General features: G+C 34.7%; 1 protein-coding gene across 1 annotated transcript in view; it reads left to right on the top strand.

Moving 5' to 3' along the window:
* LOC135834820 (protein patched-like) overlaps positions 1-8,671 on the top strand; it is a 43,824-nt gene extending 35,153 nt beyond the window's left edge. The window contains exons 14-20 of the mRNA XM_065348786.1: positions 2,329-2,497; positions 2,577-3,054; positions 3,139-3,875; positions 3,969-4,111; positions 7,491-7,590; positions 7,682-7,945; positions 8,038-8,671. Of these exons, the coding sequence (XP_065204858.1) occupies positions 2,329-2,497; positions 2,577-3,054; positions 3,139-3,875; positions 3,969-4,111; positions 7,491-7,590; positions 7,682-7,945; positions 8,038-8,313 (2,167 nt within the window). The 3' untranslated portion in view covers positions 8,314-8,671. The remainder of the gene's footprint in view (positions 1-2,328; positions 2,498-2,576; positions 3,055-3,138; positions 3,876-3,968; positions 4,112-7,490; positions 7,591-7,681; positions 7,946-8,037) is intronic.
* Positions 8,672-22,742: the final 14,071 nt, after the last annotated feature.

Raw genomic sequence — 22,742 nt, 5'->3', positions numbered from 1 at the left:
ATTCTGTCTAATCACATCACATTTTGAAACTGGTTCATTGGTTCGCATTTTGCAACCGGTTTTTGACAATCACCTAAAAATTGAAGATAGAGAAAAATACTTTAAACAAAAGTTGTAGAACGTGAAAAATTGAATCATTTTTGCTGATCAGATTTTGAAACCGATTTATTCATTTGCAACCATGTTCCATGTTATCAAAAATCACCTAAAAATTGAAGATCGAGAAAAAAGCTTGAAACAAAAGTTGTAGAGCGTGAAAAATTACACAATTCTGTCAAATCACATTTTGAAACTGGTTTATTGGTTCGCATTTAGCAACCGGTTTTTGACAATAATCATCTAAAAATTGAAGATAGAGATAAATACTTGAAACAGAAGTTGTAGAGCGTGAAAAATTGAACCATTTTTGCCGATTGAATTTTGAAACCGGTTCATTAAATTGCAACCATGTTATCAAAAATCACCTAAAAATTGAAGATCGAGAAAAAAGCTTGAAACAAAGGTTGTAGAGCGTGAAAAATTGCACATTTCTGTCAAATCACATTTTGAAACTGGTTCATTGGTTCGCATTTTTAGCAACCAGTTTTTGACAATCACCTAAAAATTGAAGATAGAGAAAAAAGCTTGGAACAAAAGTTGTAGAGCGTAAAAGATTGAACTATTTTTGTTTGATCGGATTTTGAAACCGGTTCAGTCATTTGCAACCAGTTATCAAAATTACCTAAAAATTGGAGATCGAGAGAAAAGCTTGAAACAAAAGTTGTGGGGCATGAAAAATTACAAAATTCTGTTCAATAACATTTTTAAACCGGTTCATTGGTTTGCAACCGGTTGATAAAAATTACTTAAGAATTGGAGACACAGAAAAAAGCTTGGAACAAAAGTTGTACGGCGTGAAACATTGAACCATTTTCATTGATCAGATTTTGAAACCGGTTCTCATTATTTTGCAACCAGTTGATATATCATTTTGAAACAGGTTCATCGGTTTGCATTTTGCAACCAGTTTTTGACAATCACCGAAAAATTGGAGATCGAGAGAAAAGCTTGAAACAAAAGTTGTGGGGCATGAAAAATTACACAATTCTGTTTAATCACATTTTTAAACCGGTTCATTGGTTTGCAACCAGTTGATAAAAGTTACCTAAAAATTGGAGATACAAAAAAATGCTTGGAACAAAAGTTGTGGGGCGTGAAAAATTGAACCATTTTCGCTGATCAGATTTTGAAACCGGTTCTCATCATTTTGCAACCAGTTGATGAAAATTACCTAAAAATTGAAGGTACAGAAAAAAGCTTGAGACAAAAGTTGTGTCTATGGCATGAAAAATTACACAATTCTGTTCAATATCATTTTTAAACTGGTTCATTGGTTCGCATTTAGCAACCAGTCTTTGACAATCACCTAAAAATTGAAGATACAGAAAAATGCTTGGAACAAAAGTTGTAGAGCGTGAAAAATTGAACCATTTTTGCTGATCAGATATTGAAACCGGTTCATTAAATCGCAGCAAACCATCGAAAGTTATCTGATTGTACCTAAGTTAATTAGCCATTTTCAAAATCCGGTCAGCAGAAATGGTTCAATTTTTCACGCTCCACAACTTTTTTTTCAGGCATTTTTCTCTATCTTCAATTTTTAGGTGATTGTCAAAAACTGGTTGCCAAATGCGAACCAATGAACCAGTTTCAAAATGTGATTAGACAAAATTGTGTAATTTTTCACGCTCTACAACTTTTGTTTCAAGCTTTTTTCTCGATCTCTAATTTTTAGGTATTTTTTGTTAACTGGTTGTGAATTGATGAACCGGTTTCAAAATCCGATCAGCAAAAAATGGTTCAACTTTTCACGCTCTTCAACTTTTGTTTCAAGTATTTTTCTCCATCTTCAATTTTTAGGTGATTGTCAAAAACCGGTTGCTGAATGCAAACCAATAAACCGGTTTCAAAATGTGATTAGACATAATTGGTAATTTTTCAAGCTCTGCAACTTTTGTTTCAAACTTTTTTCTCTATCTGCAATTTTTGGATATTTTTTGTTAACCGGTTGCAAATTAACGAACCGGTTTCAATTGAATTTTTTGACCGAACCGGTTTTTCACTTTGTGAACACCCTGTACATGGGCGTGAAATTTTCAAGGTTGCTTTTGAAAGACCTTATTTTTCCCTACTCAACGCCGCTTCATTCATCTTTCTAGCTCTTTCCACTTAGAAATAAAAGCTACCAGACACTACTTCTGGGTCATACTGTAGTACAGTTTTGATACGCAATGGTAATTTTTTTCTTCACTATGATACCTAATGGAACGAAAACAATTTGGTTTACAGCTCCAAAAGAGCAGATATTCTATGTTGTTACAAGCTTGAGGAGGATAACTGGCCATATGTGAAGAGTGTTTCGCCACCTGTGCCAAGAAGATCTAGAAACAAGTCGAGGGAAAAGCAAGCGGATGGCCAACAGACCGTTACGGTTTTAGCATCTTCGAATTCATTAGTAGTACGTTTTCCATAATTATGGTGTTTTAGACTAAAATCGAAACTGAACGCGAAATATTAATAGTGATTTTTTTTTACAGGATGAAAATAATGAAAATCCTCACGTATCACAAAGTTTACTGTCGACCAATAATAATAACGACACGGAATCCAATGGTGGAGATTTCTTAGACAAAAGTGAATATTGGTCGTGGGATAATTTACTCGAAAGATACGCTAAATTTTTGTGTAAAAAATCAGTCAAAGTTTTCACCGTGGTGGCATTCTTGTTAGCATTACTTATAAGCGTGTGGTACGTGACCAAAGTAGTAGATGGATTGGAGTTGAGCGATATTGTTCCTCAAAGTACCAACGAACACGGGTTCTTGGCCGCTCAAGAGAAATATTTCGGGTTTTACGATATGTACGTCATTACTGAGGGAGATTTCGAGTATCCGACCAATCAGAAGTTGTTATACGAGTACCATGACGCTTTTACCAGAGTTCCTAATATTATCAAAAATGATAACGGAGGGTTGCCTCAGTTTTGGCTGAGTTTGTTCAGAGATTGGCTGCTAGGTGAGTTGATATCATGCAAGCATATATTCACGTTTTATCGATGTTTTATTTATAATATCTTTTTCTTCTCTGTTTTTTCTATAGGCATTCAGAAAGCATTCGATCGCGACTGGGCGAACGGTTCTATAAACCAAGAAGGCTGGCTCAATAACGCCACCGACGAAGGCATCCTAGGCTACAAACTTCTCGTACAAACCGGCGACCTCGAGAACCCGATCGACAAATCACTGATGACGCAATCACGTCTCGTTAACCATCAAGGAATCATCAGCCCGGACCCATTTTACAATTACCTATCTGCCTGGGTCTGCCACGATGCCTTAGCCTACAGCGCATCTCAAGCTAATCTGAAACCCGAACCGAAATCCTGGTGTAATGTGCCCAACGACTACGACCTCAAAATACCCAAATCATCTCCGCTAACCTATACGCAGATTCCATTCTATCTGCAAGGATTAGGAAATACATTCCATATAACTAAGCTAATATCGCAAGTTCGAGACTTGTGTCAGAAATTCGAAGCCAAAGGAGTACCCAGTTTCCCATCCGGTATTCCGTTCCTATTCTGGGAACAGTATCAAGATCTAAGATGGTACCTCGCCATCGCCATATTGTGCTCGTTGAGCGTGGTATTTTGTACCGTGTTCTTACTATTGTTCAACGTTTGGGCTGCAGCGGTGGTCGTATTTGGAGGAGCTGCTATGGTGCTACAGTTACTAGGATCGTTTGGTATTCTTGGCATCAAGTTGAGCGCTGTGCCGGCCGTTTTGTTGATTGTGGCCGTCGGTGTCAATGTGCATTTCATCATTCATACGACTTTTGTAAGTATTTGGTGCTTGAAATAGGTACTCAATTTTGATTACAGATATACTAATTGGACGTTGGACGTGATTTTCGTTTTGATGTATTTTCAGGGATTTATTACCGCTATCGGAAATCGTGAAAGAAGACTGCAATTAGCTATTAAACATATGTTTCCTGTTATATTACGTGTTGCTTTTACCATTTTGTTGGCTGTTAGTATGCTGGCGTTCAATGATTTCAACTTTATCGTTAGGTGAGTACAAAAGTTCGGTTTTAGATACAGTGGAACCTCGATAACTTGAAACTCTTTAACTCGAAAACCTCTATAAGCCGAACCAACCTCCCTTCCCCTTGAAATCTCTGTAACACTCAATGTTAACTTTACTCGGATAAGTCGAAGTTGACTACACAAACCAGTCGTAACTCGAAGCTAAAATTTTGCCGAAATAGCGAGAAAGCCTCTATAAGTCGTACGTTGTCGGGTGTTTACCTCTATAACTCGAATATTTCAATTCATAATTCTACCTTTTATGCACTTACATATCTCTGTCATACCTCGAAGCCAAACTTTTGCCAAAAATAGTGAGAAAGCCTCTATTAGTCGTACGTTGTCTGGCGTTTACCTCTATAACTCGAATATTTCAATTCATACTTCTATTGTTTTTATGCACTTGCATATCTCTCGATTCATTCATTTCGTAAAACCTCTATAACTCGAACTTCTCAAAATCTTACCTGCATAACTCAAAACTGATTATCTCGAAAACCTCTATAAGCCGAATGCATGACCATTCCCCTTGGATTTCGAGTTATCGAGGTTCCACTGTACCTAATTTTGAAAATTTTAAGGGAAGCAGGAGCGTTTTGGCGTATTTTCAGTTGTTACCCCAGTTCCAGAAATCTTTGGTGTAGTACAAGTTGACCATGCTTGAAAAAAATCAAATTAATCAAAATTGGTGTAGGAAAATTAGCCTAAATTTATTCACTAAAGAGGTGTGCCCAAAAATCTTGACAGCAACAGTTGAACTAGCGATGATGGTTTCCCTGGTTTATAGAATTAGACTTTTGTCAGATGTAAATGAACACTTTTTCTCCGCAAAAACGCCATATTCACAGTAGGAAAACAAAAACCATACTTATTTTAAAAAAATGTTTTTATATATTTCCGACAGTTGTAAATGTACCTTTTCCTATTATGCTTTTTGTTAAAAGCTCAATTGTGAATTACTAACTTACAATGCAAGTAAAAACTAAGCTCGGCTCGATATAATTATGCAAGTACCAGGATGGAATGCAAATGTATTGCTGATTGCATCAGAAATTTGACAGCACAGGTTGATAATATTACTGGTAGAAAAGAAACTACTGGTGATTTTGAGATGAAATTTTCTGGGGAAAAAGAGGACAGAATACTCTATAAAATCCTTCAAAGAAGGGCAAAATTGGATGAACAGTTGCAGAGAAAAAGGAACATGAAGTTTGAAAAAATGAATTTCCAGAAAACTCAATTGAATTTATCCATTTGGAAAACTGTAGAAGGAAAAAGCACATGTGTTAGCTTATCCCATATCTAATAATTTTACATATTAACAAATGAATCAAGATGATAAAAACTAAAGAAACGCACATTCGTTAGTAGGTAATTGAATTGATACATTCGAAAATATAATTATTGATACAAACTAAAAAAAAAACATCGAAAATATTGTGCAACAACCTATACTGCAAATTCATACCCAGAAATCATTATCCAAAAATATTCTATTTCGACACCCAATTTCTTCAAATCAGGAATAACCAAAAAAATTAGACAAAATATTTGGTAGGAAACTCATTATAAACTTCATGAGAGATGAAACAGAATGGAAAATGCAGACGAAAAATTCACAAAATTCAGACCCAACACATATTAGAGAAATTGTCACATTCTTCAAAAATTGGGATAATCAGAATCTTTCATTTGCAATTCCTGTAGGTAGGTAATCAATAATCATACAGCCATTTTTGAAAAGAAAAAAAACTCATAAATTTGCACATCACGCTATCCTACTAAACCTAATCATCATTAGGTACCCTCATTTACCAAACCAACATATTTTTGATCACCAGAGTGTTCATAATTCGGAGTAATCAATGTGACACATTGACAATTTCAATAGGTTTCGAATTTTACTGCGTTGACCTTCGCACAAAAAGTTCAAAAATCTCCAATTTGATCAATCCTACCACGTTTACTCTTTCTTGAGCTTGATTATCCAACAAAAAATTCACAATATGTCAAAATCTTCAAAAATTGGGACAATTAGAATCTCATTTTTGCAACTTCCATAGGAAATTCACGTCATTGTGATTTTTTGAAAAAAAAAGTTCAATGACTTGTGTATCAAGAGACCCTACCAAAAATAATCATCATTGACCTTCTTTACCCAATGAACATTTTTTTGATCACCAGAGTGTTCATAATTTGGAGTAAGCAATGTGGCACATTGACACTTTCAATAGGTTTCAAATTTTATTGCGTTGACTTTTATACAAGAAGTTCAAAAATTTCTAATTTGGTCAATCCTACCATGTTTACTCTCTCTTGAGCTTGTTTACCCAACAAAAATTTCACAATGTGCCAAAATCTTCAAAAATTGGGATAATTAGAATCTCATTTTTGTAACTTCTATAGGAAATCAACCTCATAGTGATTTTTTGAAGAAAAAAAAGCTCAATGACTTGTGTATCAAGAGACCCTACTGAACATAATCATCATTGGCCTCCTTTATCGAACCAAATTTTTTTTGATGATCTGTATGTTCGTGATTTTGAGTAATCTAATCAATATCACACGTTGACAATTATTTTAGTAGGTTTCAAATTTTATATCTTTGACCTCTGTAAGTACAAAAAGTTCAAAAAATTCACATTCCGTCAGTCCTAAGAAGTACAATGTTCACACACTCTCGAGCTTTTTTACCCCACTGAAATTTGTAAAATTCCCAAAATCTTCAAAAATTACGATAGTCAGAATCAGTCATTGGCAGTTCCCATAGGATGATAACCACACTCCTTCGTCAACAAATACCAATGCTGAATAATGGATAACTCACCAACTTTTTTCTTGAAATCGTTCAGCTCAAAATCCTACCATGATTTCACATATGTACTCAAATCTCTTCATTCAAGATTTCACTTCGCCTTTTGTTATTCCATGAAAATGTGTTTGGAAATTTAGTAGGATCTGCTCTCTATTTCGCTCTTTTTTAATCCAGACTTTGTGAAAAGAAATCATAGGTCCGTTATCCTATTGTGTTTCTTTATGTTCCAGCTGTATTATTCTGCAGTGTTGTAGTGGTAAGTATAGCTTTATTTTAAAATTTAGAGATAACCAAAATTGTAACTCTGTGTGTTTAGTAGGAATTGAGCTGTGCTAAATTTTTTAAAATCATTATCCATTTTTTCTCCTTCAATTGTATTTTCCTACCACATTTTTGTTGTTTTCCACATTTTTCGATTACGCTGACGTTAGTAAGACTTGCCTCTGTCAATTTCAAGGATAATTGAAAATACGATTTTTTTGACCCAAAAACGCTCCTGCTCCCCTAAAAAATCGATCAAGATAACAATTTGCAAATCGTATTTTACAGGTATTTCTTCTACGTGTTATTGATACTAATCGGAATAGGATTCTTAAACGGATTATTATTCTTTCCGATGGTTTTACTGCTGATGGGACCTCCAGCCGAAGTATATATATTTTTATTCCCTAATATCTCTGCTGATGGAAAATTTCATCTTATCAAACAACTGTACTAATTTATGGATCATTTTTTCGCAGGTAAAACCTAAAACGTTTCCGGATAGGATTTGTACTCCTATTTCTACGCCGAAAGATGAACAGCGAAAGATCAAAACTTCGTGTAGGCAGGCTCCAGCACCTTCGCGTCGTCAAAGAGATGATTATTCTATAAGTCTAACCACAATATCAGAAGAACCAGGTTCGTGGCATTCGACCAATCACGAAATAGTGGTCGAGCCAGAGCTCGTCGTCGAAGCTACGTCCTACTTACAACCTGCTCCTTCTGCACCTCCGCCACCAAACGTAAGTAACGTTCATCTTACAGAACTTCATACTCCATCAGTAGTGCCTTATTGCCAATCTTAACTAATCAGAATATTTTTTTCAAATTCCAGGGGTCACCATCGGGTAACCATAGTGGTAATGAAAATGAAAGTTCCTGTAATTCTTCGCCAGCCAGTGTACATAGAGCTACTCCGTCCTCAACTACCTCATCAACCCCGTCCAGTCATGTTACCACTAAAGTAACGGCCACCGCTAAATTTAAAGTAGAAATACATACCCCTATTCATAGGTCATTCAATCATAATCATCATAGGCATAGTAGACGAAGAGATTCGACTAGTTCTACGTCTACCACGTCTACTGAATGTTCGTCCAGACATTCGTAGGCTTATCCCATTCCCCTCCTCATTTTTTTTTTCATGTGTGCACCACTTTGTTGTTCGTTACCAGTTAGACAATTTTTTATGATTATTTATTTTGATATTGTGTAGTATTTGATTAATATCCCGCCGTTTTTTTTACGTGTATGTTCGTTTTATTTATTTTTTTAAGGATACATTTTTTATATGAGTTTTTTTTTAAATTATTATTTTTTATACATATTTTCATTGTGTGTAATTCCCAGTGTATACGTTTTTGTTTTGTTGTCGCTAAAAAAAAATTTTCAAGCCAAAAAATACGAAATTAATGTCATTTTATTTTAGTTACAAAATAAACGTTTTACAATGAATGATGGGTTTTCATTCAGCGTTAAGATTACATTTTTGAGCTGAAAAAAAGTCAAAATGAGTCAATTTTTTGGGGAAAATGTCACAAAGAGTCAATGTTTGGGGAAAATTGTTAAAAAGAGTCAATTTTTGGGGGAAAATGCTAGGAGTCAATTTTAGGAAAAAATGTCAAGAGTCAATTTTTGGAAACAATGTCAAAAAGAGTCAACTTTTCGGGAGAACCGTCAATATGAGTTTATTTTAGAGGGAAAAAATGTCAAAGAGTCAATTTTTGAGAAAATGTCAAAAAGAGTCAATTTTTGAGAAAACGTCAAAAGGAACTGATTTTTGGAACAAATGTCAAAAGAGCAATTTTGAAAAAAATGTCAAGAGTCAATTTTTGGGAAAAAAGTCAGAAAGAGCCAATTTTTTGAAAAAAAATGTCAAAAGGAACAGACTCTTTGAAAAAATGTCAAAAAGAGTAGACTTTTTGAAAAAATGTCAAAAAGAGTCAATTTTTTGGGGAAATTGTCACAAAGAGTTGATGTTTGGGGGAAAATGTTAGGAGTCAATTTTTTGGAAGAAATGTCAATATGAGTTTATTTTACAGAAAAAAAATGTCAAAAAGAGTCAATTTTTGCAAAAATGTCAAAAGAAACTGATTTTTTGGAACAAATGTCAAAAGAGCAATTTTGAATAAAATTGAAAAAAAATGTCAAGAGTCAATTTTTGGGGAAAAAAGTCAGGAGGAGTCAATTTTTGGGAAAAATTTCAAACAGTCAATTTTTGGAAGAAATGTCAAAGGAGTCAATTTTTGGAAACAATGTCAAAAAGAGACTAACTTTTTGGGAGAAATGTCAAAAAAGTCAGGAGGAGTCAATTTTTGGGAAAAATTTCAAACAGTCAATTATTGGGGAAAAAAGTCAGAAAGAATCAATTTTTTGGAAAAAAATGTCAAAAGGAACAGACTCTTTGAAAAAATGTCAAAAAGAGTCAATTTTTTGGGGAAATTGTCACAAAGAGTTGATGTTTGGGAGAAAATGTCAGAAGGAGCCAATTTTTGAAAAAAAAAAGTCAAAAGAGTCAATTTTTGGAAACAATGTCAAAAAACGTCCATTTTTTGGAGAAAATGTCAAAAATGATCCAATTCTTGGGGATATTGTCAAAAAGAGTCGATTTTTAGAGAAAATGTCAGGAGCCAATTTGAATTCTATCGTATTCATTTATTATTTTGGAAAATTCTTCGGCTCATTACCAATTCAGTACAAACCATCGAGGCAAAGGAGCTGATTTTATTACAAAGGTAGGTGAACAAATATCAATAAGAACTCAAGGTTGAAGAGGTAACTGAGCAGTTTCAATTTACAAGATAGCTCACAAAATATAGTCCGTCTCTATACGTCTAAATTGTTACAAGGGAACTTTTACAACTCAGTACCAAATTTTCAGCTGCCAAAGCTGATTTTTCGATTTTTGGCGAATTTTCGAAAATGGCAAAAATAGCCTATTGCATATCAATTTCTTACAAAAAGAGCAAATCTGAATTAAAAAATCTGAAACTTACAATTTGAGCCTCCGAATCGATTTTCACCATTTTCCAGCCAATCGCTGGAGCCTCCAGCAAAAGTTTATTTTTCTCCAGCATAATTTTGAATCGCTCCAGAAGACGTTGTAATCAACTTTGGCTACTGAAAATTTAATCCTATCATAAATTTGGTTGGTGAATCACAAATTCCGAGAAAACGAGTTAGAAAGTGTATTTCTGTACAATTTGAAAACTCTCAAATTTGAGACAAAAAAAAAATTCAAAATTATAAATCTTTGCATCGATTAATTCAAAACTTCATTTAACCCCTCAAATCGATATCCACCATTTTCGGAGCGATCCACGGAGCCTCCAGCAATTTCAAATTGCTCCAGGAGGCGTTTTTAATTAACTTTGGCAGCTGAAAGCTTGATCCTAATAAGGGACGGTGAATCACAAATCTGACCGAGGTGACTAAGTAGTTGAAAAGTATAGGTAGAAGGTAGATATTTTCACATGATGGAAAATCTCAAATTTTTGCTGGCCTATTGGCCTAATAAAAAATGTTTCAGATCCAGGTAAATTCCAAGGAAGCAAATTAGGCACATTGCTTTCCTTAGCACAATTCATAATCGAATCATGGACATTCTACGTCGTTACAAAATACCTATTGGAATCAGCGATGAACAATTCATTCTACATAGATGATTAGAAAATAATAAATACCTACTTGCAGATGAAAAAATTGGAAAAAAATATAGTATTAAAATTTGATTTTAGCCATAATTTTTAAAAATTTTCTAAGTACTTTCTAGCTGCTTTAATCAAGAAATAGGCACACCTCAAGGCGGAGTTGCTAGCCCTCCTGCATTTATAGTCGCACTAAACGATATCCAGCAGCAAATCAAAAGACCAGTGGACTACTCATTGTTTGCAGATGATCTCTGTATGTACCTTAGAGGTTCCTCCATAAATCAAATTGAGATCATACTCCAGAATACCATAAACTGTCTTCAAAAGTGGATCACTAGCAAAGGTCTCCGTTTCTCTGCTGATAAAACAGTGGTCATAAATTTCCATCATAAAAGAGGAACATTCCCTAATGTACGATAAATCTACAGCTATATGGGACTCAAATCAAAAATGTTCAGCACCATAAATTCCTTGGCTTAAATTTTGACAAAAAATTGAATTGGAAACTACACCTCAACACTATTAAGCAGAGATCAAACAACGCCATAAACATACTTAAAAAACTCAGCCATACTACTTGGAGAGCAGATAGAAAATCTTTGTTAAAAATCTATGTCAGCCACCTACAATCAATAATGGACTATGGATCCATTGTTTACAACACTGCTTCAAAAACTGACCTAATGAAATTAACTCCAATCACCAACCATGCATTAAGGTTATCACTAGGAGCGTTCCGAACCAGCCCAATAATAAGACTTACTGAGGATTCTGGAATTATGTACTTCTCTACAGGAAAGAAGAAACTATTTAGCTCTAAAACAGTATGTCAAAATCGCCAAAAATACTAGTCATATAAATCATTTCAAGACATTCCACTCTCATCTTCAACATAAATATGGCGCATACAAACCATTTGGATACACAACAAAGGAGCTTATAGTTTCATTGGGACTTGATCCACTCAACATACCCCAGATTGAAAGCTATTATAAGCAGTATCAATTTATTATACCAAAGAAAAATACTTCCTACAGATCAAATAGAAGAGAAGAGGTGATTCTGGCCAGAATTCGAATTGGACATACTACATTGACACACAGATCACTTTTTACTGAAAAATCCCTCAAAAAATGTGACGCTTGTAATGTGAATGTGACAATCTAACACATCTTAGAATCATGTAAAGTATATGAGAAAATTAGAAACAAAACACTTGGGGTAAATTTTAAATACATACAAAAGCTTGAAGATAAAGAAGAAATGTGTGTAAAGTTGTTCCTGTTCCTAATTCGTGCAGGGATTTATGACTTGTTATTGCTTATTCGTTTTAATTTGTTGAATTTTGTTGATCTTTGTTAAATCATGTTATTATTTTTGTTGAATTTTCATTATAATATATTTATGAATTTTGCTATATTATTGTTGAAACTATTTTGCTGTTATATTTCCATTATTTGTTTTCTGTTGTTGAAGGCCAAGATGCCGGACGTCATAAAATGAAACTTTTTGATGATGATGATGAAATCAAAAAGAATGAAAAAAAATCATTTTTTTTGCCAAAAATCACCAAAATGTTTTTTTCTTTTATAAAACTATGTTAGGCGTGGATGAAAGTGTGGTTTCAAGGTCTATAAATGTGGTTTTGAGGAGCTTCAAGAAGAACATACCTACTTCCAGACAACTTTGGGATGAAAGCGAATACCAATACCAGGAAAACACTGATGTCCAATTCCTCTGAGATGGCGAGAAGTCTTCATGATCTTGAAAATAGAGTAGCCCTGATATGTGATGGAACCTATTTGAGGCATGGCAAGAGCTCGAATAATTCATACTAGCGTGATTCGTATTCTGGCCAAAAGAAAACTCCACTTTGTAAACCTTTCACCATATGTAGGACAAATGGGTATATAGTAGATATTTGTGGGCCCTACAAAGCAAAGTGGAATGACGCGAAAATTCTGAGACGTATTCTTGATGCTCCGAAATGCTGTATTTTATTACGTTCTATGAGTGCTGTATTTTATTACGTTCTATGAGTCCAATTTATAATCATGCTGTCACTGCAATTGCCATGACTTCGAAGGATGATTTAAAAATTGAATCAGTGAAGGCAAATTTACATACTTACAGCCTCTCACTGAATGATAAGCCTGAAAAAGTTGAGAAAACTAATGACACAGTGATGTTTGTCGAGTCAAATAATTCATCTCCTCAGCAATTTCAAAACAATTATGGAAACAACAATCAATTTCAAAAGTATCGACCAATCAGAGGTGGACCTGGTAGAAAATTTCGAGGCAGATGTGGAAAATCATTCAATGGTGGAAATTCATTCTATGGTGGAAATTCGTTCAATGTTGGAAATTCATTCAGAGGAGGTCGAGGTCAAGGTCGCCATCCCAATTTTTTCAAACCAAGAGGATTGAATCGTGGTTTACGGAACTTCTCGTCATTCAATGTTTTGTACCTGCTGCAAAAAATTGGGTCATGTGGAAAGAGAATGCGGATATCGTTCAAATGTTCCAAAATCAAATTCTACATCAGGTGGAAAGCAGCCAACTAATAATTCCCCAACCGGTCATGCAAATCTGGTGACTGATGATTTTGGCTTTGTAGGAATGGTTTCAGGTAAATACATAGAATTTATAGTAGATTCAGGTAGCACAGAGCATATAATTAATCAAAATAATTTATTGATCAATGCAACAAAATTAAATCCACCCAAAAATCTTGGTTTGGCAAGTAAAAATTCAGCAGGTATGTTAGCTACTCAAATAGGTAACCTAGTAATCACAAATGAATATGGCCTAAATTGTACTTTGAATAATGTTTTATATGTACCTGAGGCACAAATGAATTTATTATCTATTAAATGCCTCAAAGAAACAGGATTGAAAGTACTTTTTGATGGTGATGAAGTGTGTTTCTATAAAAATGACGAGTTGTTGCTTTAGGTGAAAATATGAATAATTCGTTATATAAAATCAGTTTCTCAGTAGGTGATAATTCTCCTCATGTGATGAATAATGTGAACTCATCCTGTACTGATGAATTTAAAAAATTAATTTTCTGGCACAAAAGAATGGGTCATTTATCCTATTCCTACTTAAGTAAACTTTTTACTGAAAAAATGATAACCAGTACAGAAGCTACCATCATTACTCCAAGCTCAATTTGTGAAACTTGTGCATACAGTAAACAATGTAGAAATCCTTTATCAAAGTATAAAGAAAAGTCAATTGGCCCATTAGATGTTGTACATTCAGATGTGTGTGGACCTTTCAGTCCTACTCGTAATGGTGAAAAATATTTCGTAACTTTTATTGAAGGATATACTCATTTTACCTATGTGTACCTTTTGAAAAATAAATCTGACGTTTTTAATGTCTATAAACAATTCGAAGCTAGAATCATATTAATGCTAAATGGCAAAGGTATAAAATACCTATACTGTGATAATGGAGGCGAGTATATATCTCCCATGAATTTAAAACTTACTGCTTGTCTAAAGGTATACAGAACTGCATTATACTATTCGAAACACACCAGCATTAAATGGTACGTATTTCAGACCGAATGAATCGGACTTTGGTAGAAAAAATGAGAGCTTTACTCATAGAATCTGGTTTAACACCAAGTTTTTGGGGCCATGCATTATTAAGGGCTACCTATCTAATTAATAGAAGTCCAACTCCTGCATTATGTACAAATAAAACTCCCTATGAAATGCTAAATAATAAAAAACCTAATCTCTCGTATTTAAAAATTTTTGGTTGTGTAGCCTATGCTCAAAAAGTGTTTCCTGGAAAATTAGATGTGAGATCTGATAAATGTGTTCTAATAGGGTATACACACAATGGCTATAAATTATATAATGTTATAACAAAAAGGGACATTATTGCTAGAGACGTAATTTTTGACAAAACACTTGTGTATAAAGATACACTTGAAAAATAATGAATCTGATATATTAACGAAACCATTACCAAAAGAAAGATTCAACTGTATACTAGAAAAATTACATTTAACAAAATTGTAATTAATTTGTACTTTTTATGTTATGTTTGTTTAGATTCGGCTTTTAAATCAGAGTCATTGGATTACCAACTTACCAAGTGTGGGGGAGTGAAGAAATATTGATATTATTATACTTTAAATGCACATACCTATTTGTTAAGATTACATGAATATTTGTACACTTGGTACCCGCCTACACAGAGCCACTCCTCCAGGCACATATGTCAAACATGAGGACTATATTCATATACTAAAATAAAGTTAGTACTCCAGTGATCATCTACGTGTAATCACCCATGTGCTTTTTATAATCTGTTAAATTTAGATGCCAAAACCAGAAATTAGTGAAAGCTGGGGATGGTGGAGAATAGTACATACTATCAAAATCCAGAAATGGACCAAACTACAAAATGGGAGGTTATGCACCAACAATAATAACACTATACAGCTTAAGCGTCATTAAAGAGTACCGGAAATCAAAAAATCCGAAAGATAGCTCATCAAAATGCCATCTTGACTCATCTAAAATCCAAACTATTGAGCGTTGGAGAATACTCTTTTCCCAGTAATTTTTTGGATAAACTGGTGATCAGGCCAGGTAATAATCATCTGGATTACAACACTGGTTCAATATCTGACTTATGCTATTATTTGGTTACTCATAGAGGTGTATACAGGAGCTATACTGTGGCGACTTCGTAATCTATGGTCCTAACAAGAACGCAGTAACTGAAGAACGGCAGCGTCGAGGATACCACCAGAATTGTAGTATTGTTATCATTGCGTTACGTGATGAAATAATTATCTACTCGTATCCCTAAAACACAGATTACAATGAATTTTGTACATTATGACTTATATGACCCAGTAGACACCCCCCCCTTGCAGAACTAGATCGAAGGCTAGACTTCCTGGATTAAGTAATCGATGATTATCCCATGGATGACAGACACTAAGGACTTCTATTCTTGCTGTCTACTGACTCCTCATGAAGGGTCCACAGGGGTTTGGATCATAAGTGGTCTCAGATTGTAGCCCTTGGCCCAAATACCACACCAATAAAAATTCGGCCGTCTGCTCTGTGTTCAACTCCCACAGTGAAACTTGGAATTTCAAAATTTTCAAAAATCACTACTCCGACGCTCATGTTTTCCCCCACGATGTGGTCGTGGAAAAATCCCGACCCACACGCTCTATCGAGGGACTTCTTTCATTTTCTCATTCGACTAAATTTTTCGTATTACATCTTTCGAGAATTTTTCAAATTTTCATTGAAAATAAAAAAAATTGACCGATTTTGAAAAAATATCATGAAAAATTTAGTTGAATGGGAAATTGTGAGAAGTTCCTTGGCCAAGCGTGCGGGTCAAAATTTTCTCACGACAACGTCGTGGGGAAAACCTGAGCATCGGGATATAGAGGTTTTGGAAATTTGAAAATGTAAAATTTTACTGTGTCAGCTAAACTATGATATGCTGGAATCGATTCATCATGTTTACCACCAAATTCGAGATGTTTTAGTTAAAAGAAATGAAATACATCAGATGGACGACATTGAAGAAGCAGATTTGAGGAAATTGGTGGATTTCCTCAAAATATTCAAAGATGCGACGTCAACATTGGAGGGTTCCAATGACGCAACTATTCATATGTTGGTGTTGTGTTTACATGATTTGACAGATTTTTTGCTGCAAGAAGAGGACGACTGCGAATTCAGATACATATGTAGCTGAAAAGTGCTTTCAAGAGCTCAATAGAAAAATTACGCTTCACGATCTTCACAGGACTGCCACAGTTTTCTGTGGCCTGGATATCAGGAATTATCATTTTTAAAGAAAGCTGATGTCAAAGCTACAAAATCTGTGGTAGAAGCTGAGCTGAAAAGAGTATATGTGAACGAGCCAGGAGGAGAAGAACAAGGAGAAGAAGTCTCTATTGGCACGCCATTATCTGCGGAACTAGTGAGTGCTAAAGTTTCAGTAAATCAATCCTTTGCTAAATATCGTAACACATCACCGAAAAAAGGCGATAGCAGAATCGCTTCCGAAATGAGATCATACAAGGAGAAAATCGCGCCAGTAAACGTGAATGTGACATTTTTCTTAAAGGGGAAATCCTAAGGAACATTTTAAAGCAAACTTGCCAAAAAAAAAAGTTAAATTCATCACTTGTCAAAATTTCAAGTGCGAAAGTGCGTTTTTCGATTTTTGGCGAATTTTTGAAAATCAAATTTAGACCAAAAATGAGGGGAAAAATCAAAATTTTACCAAATTGACCAACAAAGCTGAAATTCGGGATATAACCTATTTTTGACATGCCAAATCGATTAGAAACTGTTTCAAACTGTTTTGAGCAGTTCTGGAGCCTCCAGCAGATTTTTGAAACTCGAAATTCCCACAATTTCAAATGGTTTTAAAGCTTCCAGCTACTTTTAGGAAATTTAAATTTTATAAAAAAAAAAGGCCATACAACCGTTCAAAAAGTCGCTGGAGGCTCCAAAACGACTTGAAATTCCCCAGCAGTCAACTTTGTAGCGTATTGAAATTAGTTTGCAGAATGAATTTCGACTCTCCATCTTAGTTTGATGAAATTTTGGGGAAATTTCAAGTTTCAAAAATCTACTGGAGGCTCCAGTAATTTTCAAAAAAGTCACCGGAGGCCCTAAAATGACTTGAACCCAGCTGAAGTCGTCTTCAGAGGGTGTTAAAATTGGAGTGTAAATTTCAGCTTTCCATCTCCATTTGATGAAATTTTGTGAACATTTAAAGTTTCAAAAATCTGCTGGAGGCTTCAAGAATTTTCAAAAAGTCGCTGGAGGATCCAAAACGACTTGAGATTCATCTGCAGTACTTCGTAGCGTATTGAAATTAGTTTTTAGAATAAATTTTAGCTTTACAACTCCAATTTGATGGAATTTTGTGGAAATTTCGAGTTTCAAAAATCTGCTGGAGGCTTCAGAACTGCTCAAAACAGTTTGAAACCGTTTCCAATCGATTTGGCATGTCGAAAATAGGTTATATCCCAAATTTCAGCTTTGTTGGTCAATTTGGTAAAATTTTGATTTTTTTCCCTCATTTTTGGCCTAAATTCGATTTTCAAAAATTCACCAAAAATCGAAAAACGCACTTTATCACTTAAAATTTTGACAGGTGATAAATTTTTGCATGATCTTTCGATCTACATTTGTAAAGTTTGAAAAAGTTCGTGCAGGTTCTATGTTAAAACGCAAAATCTGTGATTTTGGCTGTCCTGTCAATCAAAATGGCCGCCATTTTGTTAGTAAGGCCATCTTTTTTTTTGGCAAGTTTGTTTGAAAATGTTCCTTAGGATGTCCCCTTGAAGAAAAAAGTTGTCCCGGAAGATCGGCGGGGGGGGGATGCAATTATTCCTATGTCGTCAGCCAGTGAACGGTGCTTCAGTATCGCTGGAAGATTTTTAGAAGAACGGAGAAATCGGCTGTCTCCAGAGAGCTTGGACCCTCTATTATTCCTTCATTCGGCACATAAGTCGAATATGTTTTAGTTATTTTTATTTTATGTACTTACTCGTTTTTCCTGTGTTTTTAACCAAAGAATTTTCATTATTTTTACATGTATGCTTTGCGCTGTTGCAGGATGTGCGAATGGTTTGAGGGGAGGGGTTAGGAACATTCAGAGAGAAGTATGTTAGTAGAATGATTTATATATGAAACCCCTTAATATTGAAAATACACGTGCATCGTGTCAAAATATCTTTTATTATTCGTCATGTCTTGAACAATAATTCAAGTTTAATACAATTTTTAAGGTATAATAGGTAATGGTACAGGTGGTAATACTTGAACTCGACGTTTAAATAATTTTCGATTAGCCCATCTTAATCGAACAACTGGAAAGAGTTTCTTGATAACGTTATCGAAAATCAACGTTATTCCAACCGAAACTCTTTTAAGCGACGCATTTCTGTCATCTGAAATCTTGTCATTATAAAAGATCGCATTGAACGTCTGATATGCCAATCTTTCTATTATGGGTACCATTGCTATGGCTATAACTACCAGTAATATTGGCAGCAGGATCATTTTAACTAGATTAGAAATCGAATTTTCTGGTACCTGTTGCATTAGCGCATCTCGTCGATCGCGACCAAAATTTATGAAATAATCTCTGATGCTTCTCAGGTTTTGCATCAACGACCCGATAAAACGTCTTGTATTTGAAAGATGAACAGATGGATTCGATACATTTTCAGGCTGAGGTGGAAAATTAGCTCGTTTGTCTTTTCTTGCTGTTCGTAGTCTTTTGTGCGATTGGCTTCTGGTGACTGTGGCGCATTCAAAAAATTTACATTCTTCGGGTGGTAAATCCATTCGAAATGTCACGAAATTGAATCGTTAGGAATCGTGTAAGTTTGTGAGATATAATTGGTGGTAATAAATTAAAATAAAACTGAGGTACGCAATCGCAATCGAGTACATTTATTTGTTTCAAAAAATAAATACCTAGCAAAACGAAAATCCTCGTCTCTTTCTTTCCAATTTCCAAATTTCACAACGTTAATTACAACCACAAACAATGAAAACATTGTCGAATACTCTGTAGCAACAACAAAAATTGATCCTGAATTATTTTACACCAAACATATTAAGTAAAAGGCCAAATGAATGCGGTTCGATTAAGGTAATCAAATTCTCGACATTGTAGATATGGATGTGATTGGACCAATCCAACAAATTGGTATCAATGATGAAAAATATGCGTCAATGATGAAAAATATGCGTTAATGATTCTGGATGATTATTCTCATTACGCGATGTGTTATCAGTTAGCAAGTAAAGACCAAGTTTTCAAGCGTTTAAAATGTTCGAAGCTAAAGTGACTGTGAAATTCGGTGAGAAAATTTATATTATTCGTTGTGATAACGGTGGTGAATTCATATCCGGTGAGTTCAAAGAATTTTGTAATCAGAAGGGAATCAAAATTGATTACATACACAATTCCCTACACACCAGAGTTGAACGGAAAGGCAGAAAGACTCAACCGATCATTAATTGAGAAAACTCGCGCTCTTTTAATTGATTCGAAATTACCGAAGTTTTTGTGGCCGGAAGCAATCAAAACAGCGGCATATTTACTTAATCGTTGTGCTACTGAAACGTTATCAAACTTGATTCCTGCGGAAGCGTGGTATGATAAGAAACCAGATGTCTCAAACCTATGTGTTTATGGTAGTAAAACATTCGTTCATATTTCTAAAGAGAAACATAAAAAGCTGGATGAGAAATCCAAAATTGATTATATGGTTGGTTATGTAAATAATGGTTATCGAATTTGGTACCCTAATGAGATGAATATTGTGTCAGCTCGAGATGTTGAATTCGATGAAACTGTATTATACGATGGTGAATTGACTGATCCAGAAGTGGACCCTTACGATAGTCTTGAAAATGTTATATGTGATTCGATCGAGAATATTATCATTCCTGAGGAAGTTGGTACAGTTTTATTGTCGAATGTGAAAAGTGACGAAGAATTAGAATGATGGAAAGTGGCTGAACGTCGAGAATTAGAATCAATGAACAAGAATGGTGTTTGGACTTTGGTTGACAGACCAACTGACCAGCCTGTAATCAGCTGTAAGTGGGACCTACGAACGTTGCTATCAGTTGCAAATCATTCAAATTTGAATGTTGAACAGATGGATGTATGTACTGCGTTTTTGAATGCGCCAATAAAGGATCACATCTTTATGGAACAACCACCTGGTTTTGAAGGAAAAAATAATAAGGTATGTCGTTTAAATCAGGCGATTTATGGCTTATGCTTAGCCACAAAACGGTGGAATGAGTGTTTTCATGATTTCTTAATTAAGTTAGGTTTTACTCAATCGAAAAACGATCCGTGTTTATACTAGGTATAAAATTCTTCCTAATGGTGAACAAATTTATATCTTAGTTTATGTAGATGATCTTTTAATCGTTTCGAAATTTGCAAGTGATATTAACGATCTTAAACAAAAATTACAAAATCGTTTCGATATGACTGATATTTGCGAGGCTAAGTGCTTTTTGGGTATTGAAATTAAACGTAATCGTAAGGATAGAAAACTGCATTTATACTAGACTAGATATATATTGAAGATGTTTTTAATAAGTTCTGTCAAAATGATGGTAAAGTTGAAACTACTCCTATGGAACCGAATTTGCAATTAGAGAAAAGTTCATGTGATGTAAAATTACCTTATCCTGAATTAATTGGTTGTGTAATGTATATCTCGAATGGTACTAGACCTTGACAGGAGGCAGATTGGCACCACTGCCGAAGGTAGTGCTTATATTATGAACCCCTTATATTGAAAATATTGGTAACGTCTGAAATACTTTAGAAATAGGCTAAGTACAAATATAGTTGCGATGTGCTCGCGCATATAGGGCTGCGCACCCTTCTTAGTTAAAAGTAGTGATGTTGATATTTAGAAAAATTTCATATCGATATATCACGATATTTTTCCAACAGATATCGATATACCGACGATATATCGATATCTTCAATATAGCCTTAAAAGTACCTATTTTTCCCATTTGTATACTCGAGGAGGTTGGTTACAAAGTTAGACAAACGCCACTTCTACAAAAATTGAGTTAGATATTGATTCTTATAGGATTTTTAACGCTCTTTTCATTGCCAAGGTCTGTTATTTTCAATATAGTACGTAAAAGGGTAAAAAACGTGCTCAAAGTTTTGCCTTAGTTTCAAAAACAGACATGTGCAAATTGTCTTAGTTTCAAAAACAGACATATCCAGGATATGTCTGTTTTTGAAACTAAGATGATAGGATATGTCTCATTTTGAAACTAAGATAATGTTCACATGTCCGTGTTTGAAACTAAGGCGTAACTTTGATCGCGTTTTTTGACCTTTTATGTACTATTTTGAAACTAAGGGACCTCAGAAATGGAAAGAGGGTTAAAAATCCTATACGTATCAAAACCTAACTGATCTAGACAGCTTCAGTTAAAAGGGTTCGAGGCACCTTTGACATTTATGGCCCAAGATGGGGATTTTGGGCATAAATAAGGAAAGTCACATAAATTCTACAATTTATGTGTAAAAGAATGTACTTAGCAAGTGCGTGATTGGTCCACCACATTTGGGGGTGGGAGATTGACCATTTACACTGCCTGATCTTCGTGCTCAAAACTTACTTGGGTTCGGATATTCGCGATAGTCTGTTCTTAAATCAGTGTTAATAAAATAATACCATGGACGCGCTCCCTCATAGGGAAGGCCGTGGTACCATTCTTTTTCATTTAACACCATCTCGCGCATGGTTAATACTACTGAATAATTTTAGATTAATCGATCTTCCATCGATTAATAACCAGTGTACCTTTTTGGTGTTGGGGAATGCACCCAGGCATATCCTCATTACGCAAAGTGCTACAAGTGCCTCTTTTGGTTAAGTTCCATCGACGCGACGCCCTTAAGTAAGTATTAGGTGGGCTTTAGAAGAGATGGAAAACGTGTACAGTTCAAGTAAGTGGTGCTTGCACCTACTTTGTTTAATTTAAGCTTTTTTCTCATAGAAGTACAGACCATGGTGTGGAGCTCTATGATGACAAAATCATGTGCTTTTCGCGTAAATATTTCATTTATGTGTTTATTCTCGTGTATATATTACCATGTGCCTATTTTCGCCTATCCTATCTGTTGTGTCTTTTAGGGTAAAATCTTATATGTAATTAGGATTATTGTCTCTTTCATAATGACCCACATCTCGTAAATATGTTAAGGTCATTCTTATGTTTAAATTCATCCGGTTACTTACTCTCTGTCAAAATTATAGATTATTGACTTTCGATGAATTTATGTATAAAAATGTAAATATACTT

Source organism: Planococcus citri, chromosome 2 (assembly GCF_950023065.1).
Source record: "Planococcus citri chromosome 2, ihPlaCitr1.1, whole genome shotgun sequence".
NCBI classification, from domain to species: domain Eukaryota; kingdom Metazoa; phylum Arthropoda; class Insecta; order Hemiptera; family Pseudococcidae; genus Planococcus; species Planococcus citri.
This window is presented reverse-complemented; position numbering and strand designations above follow the sequence as displayed.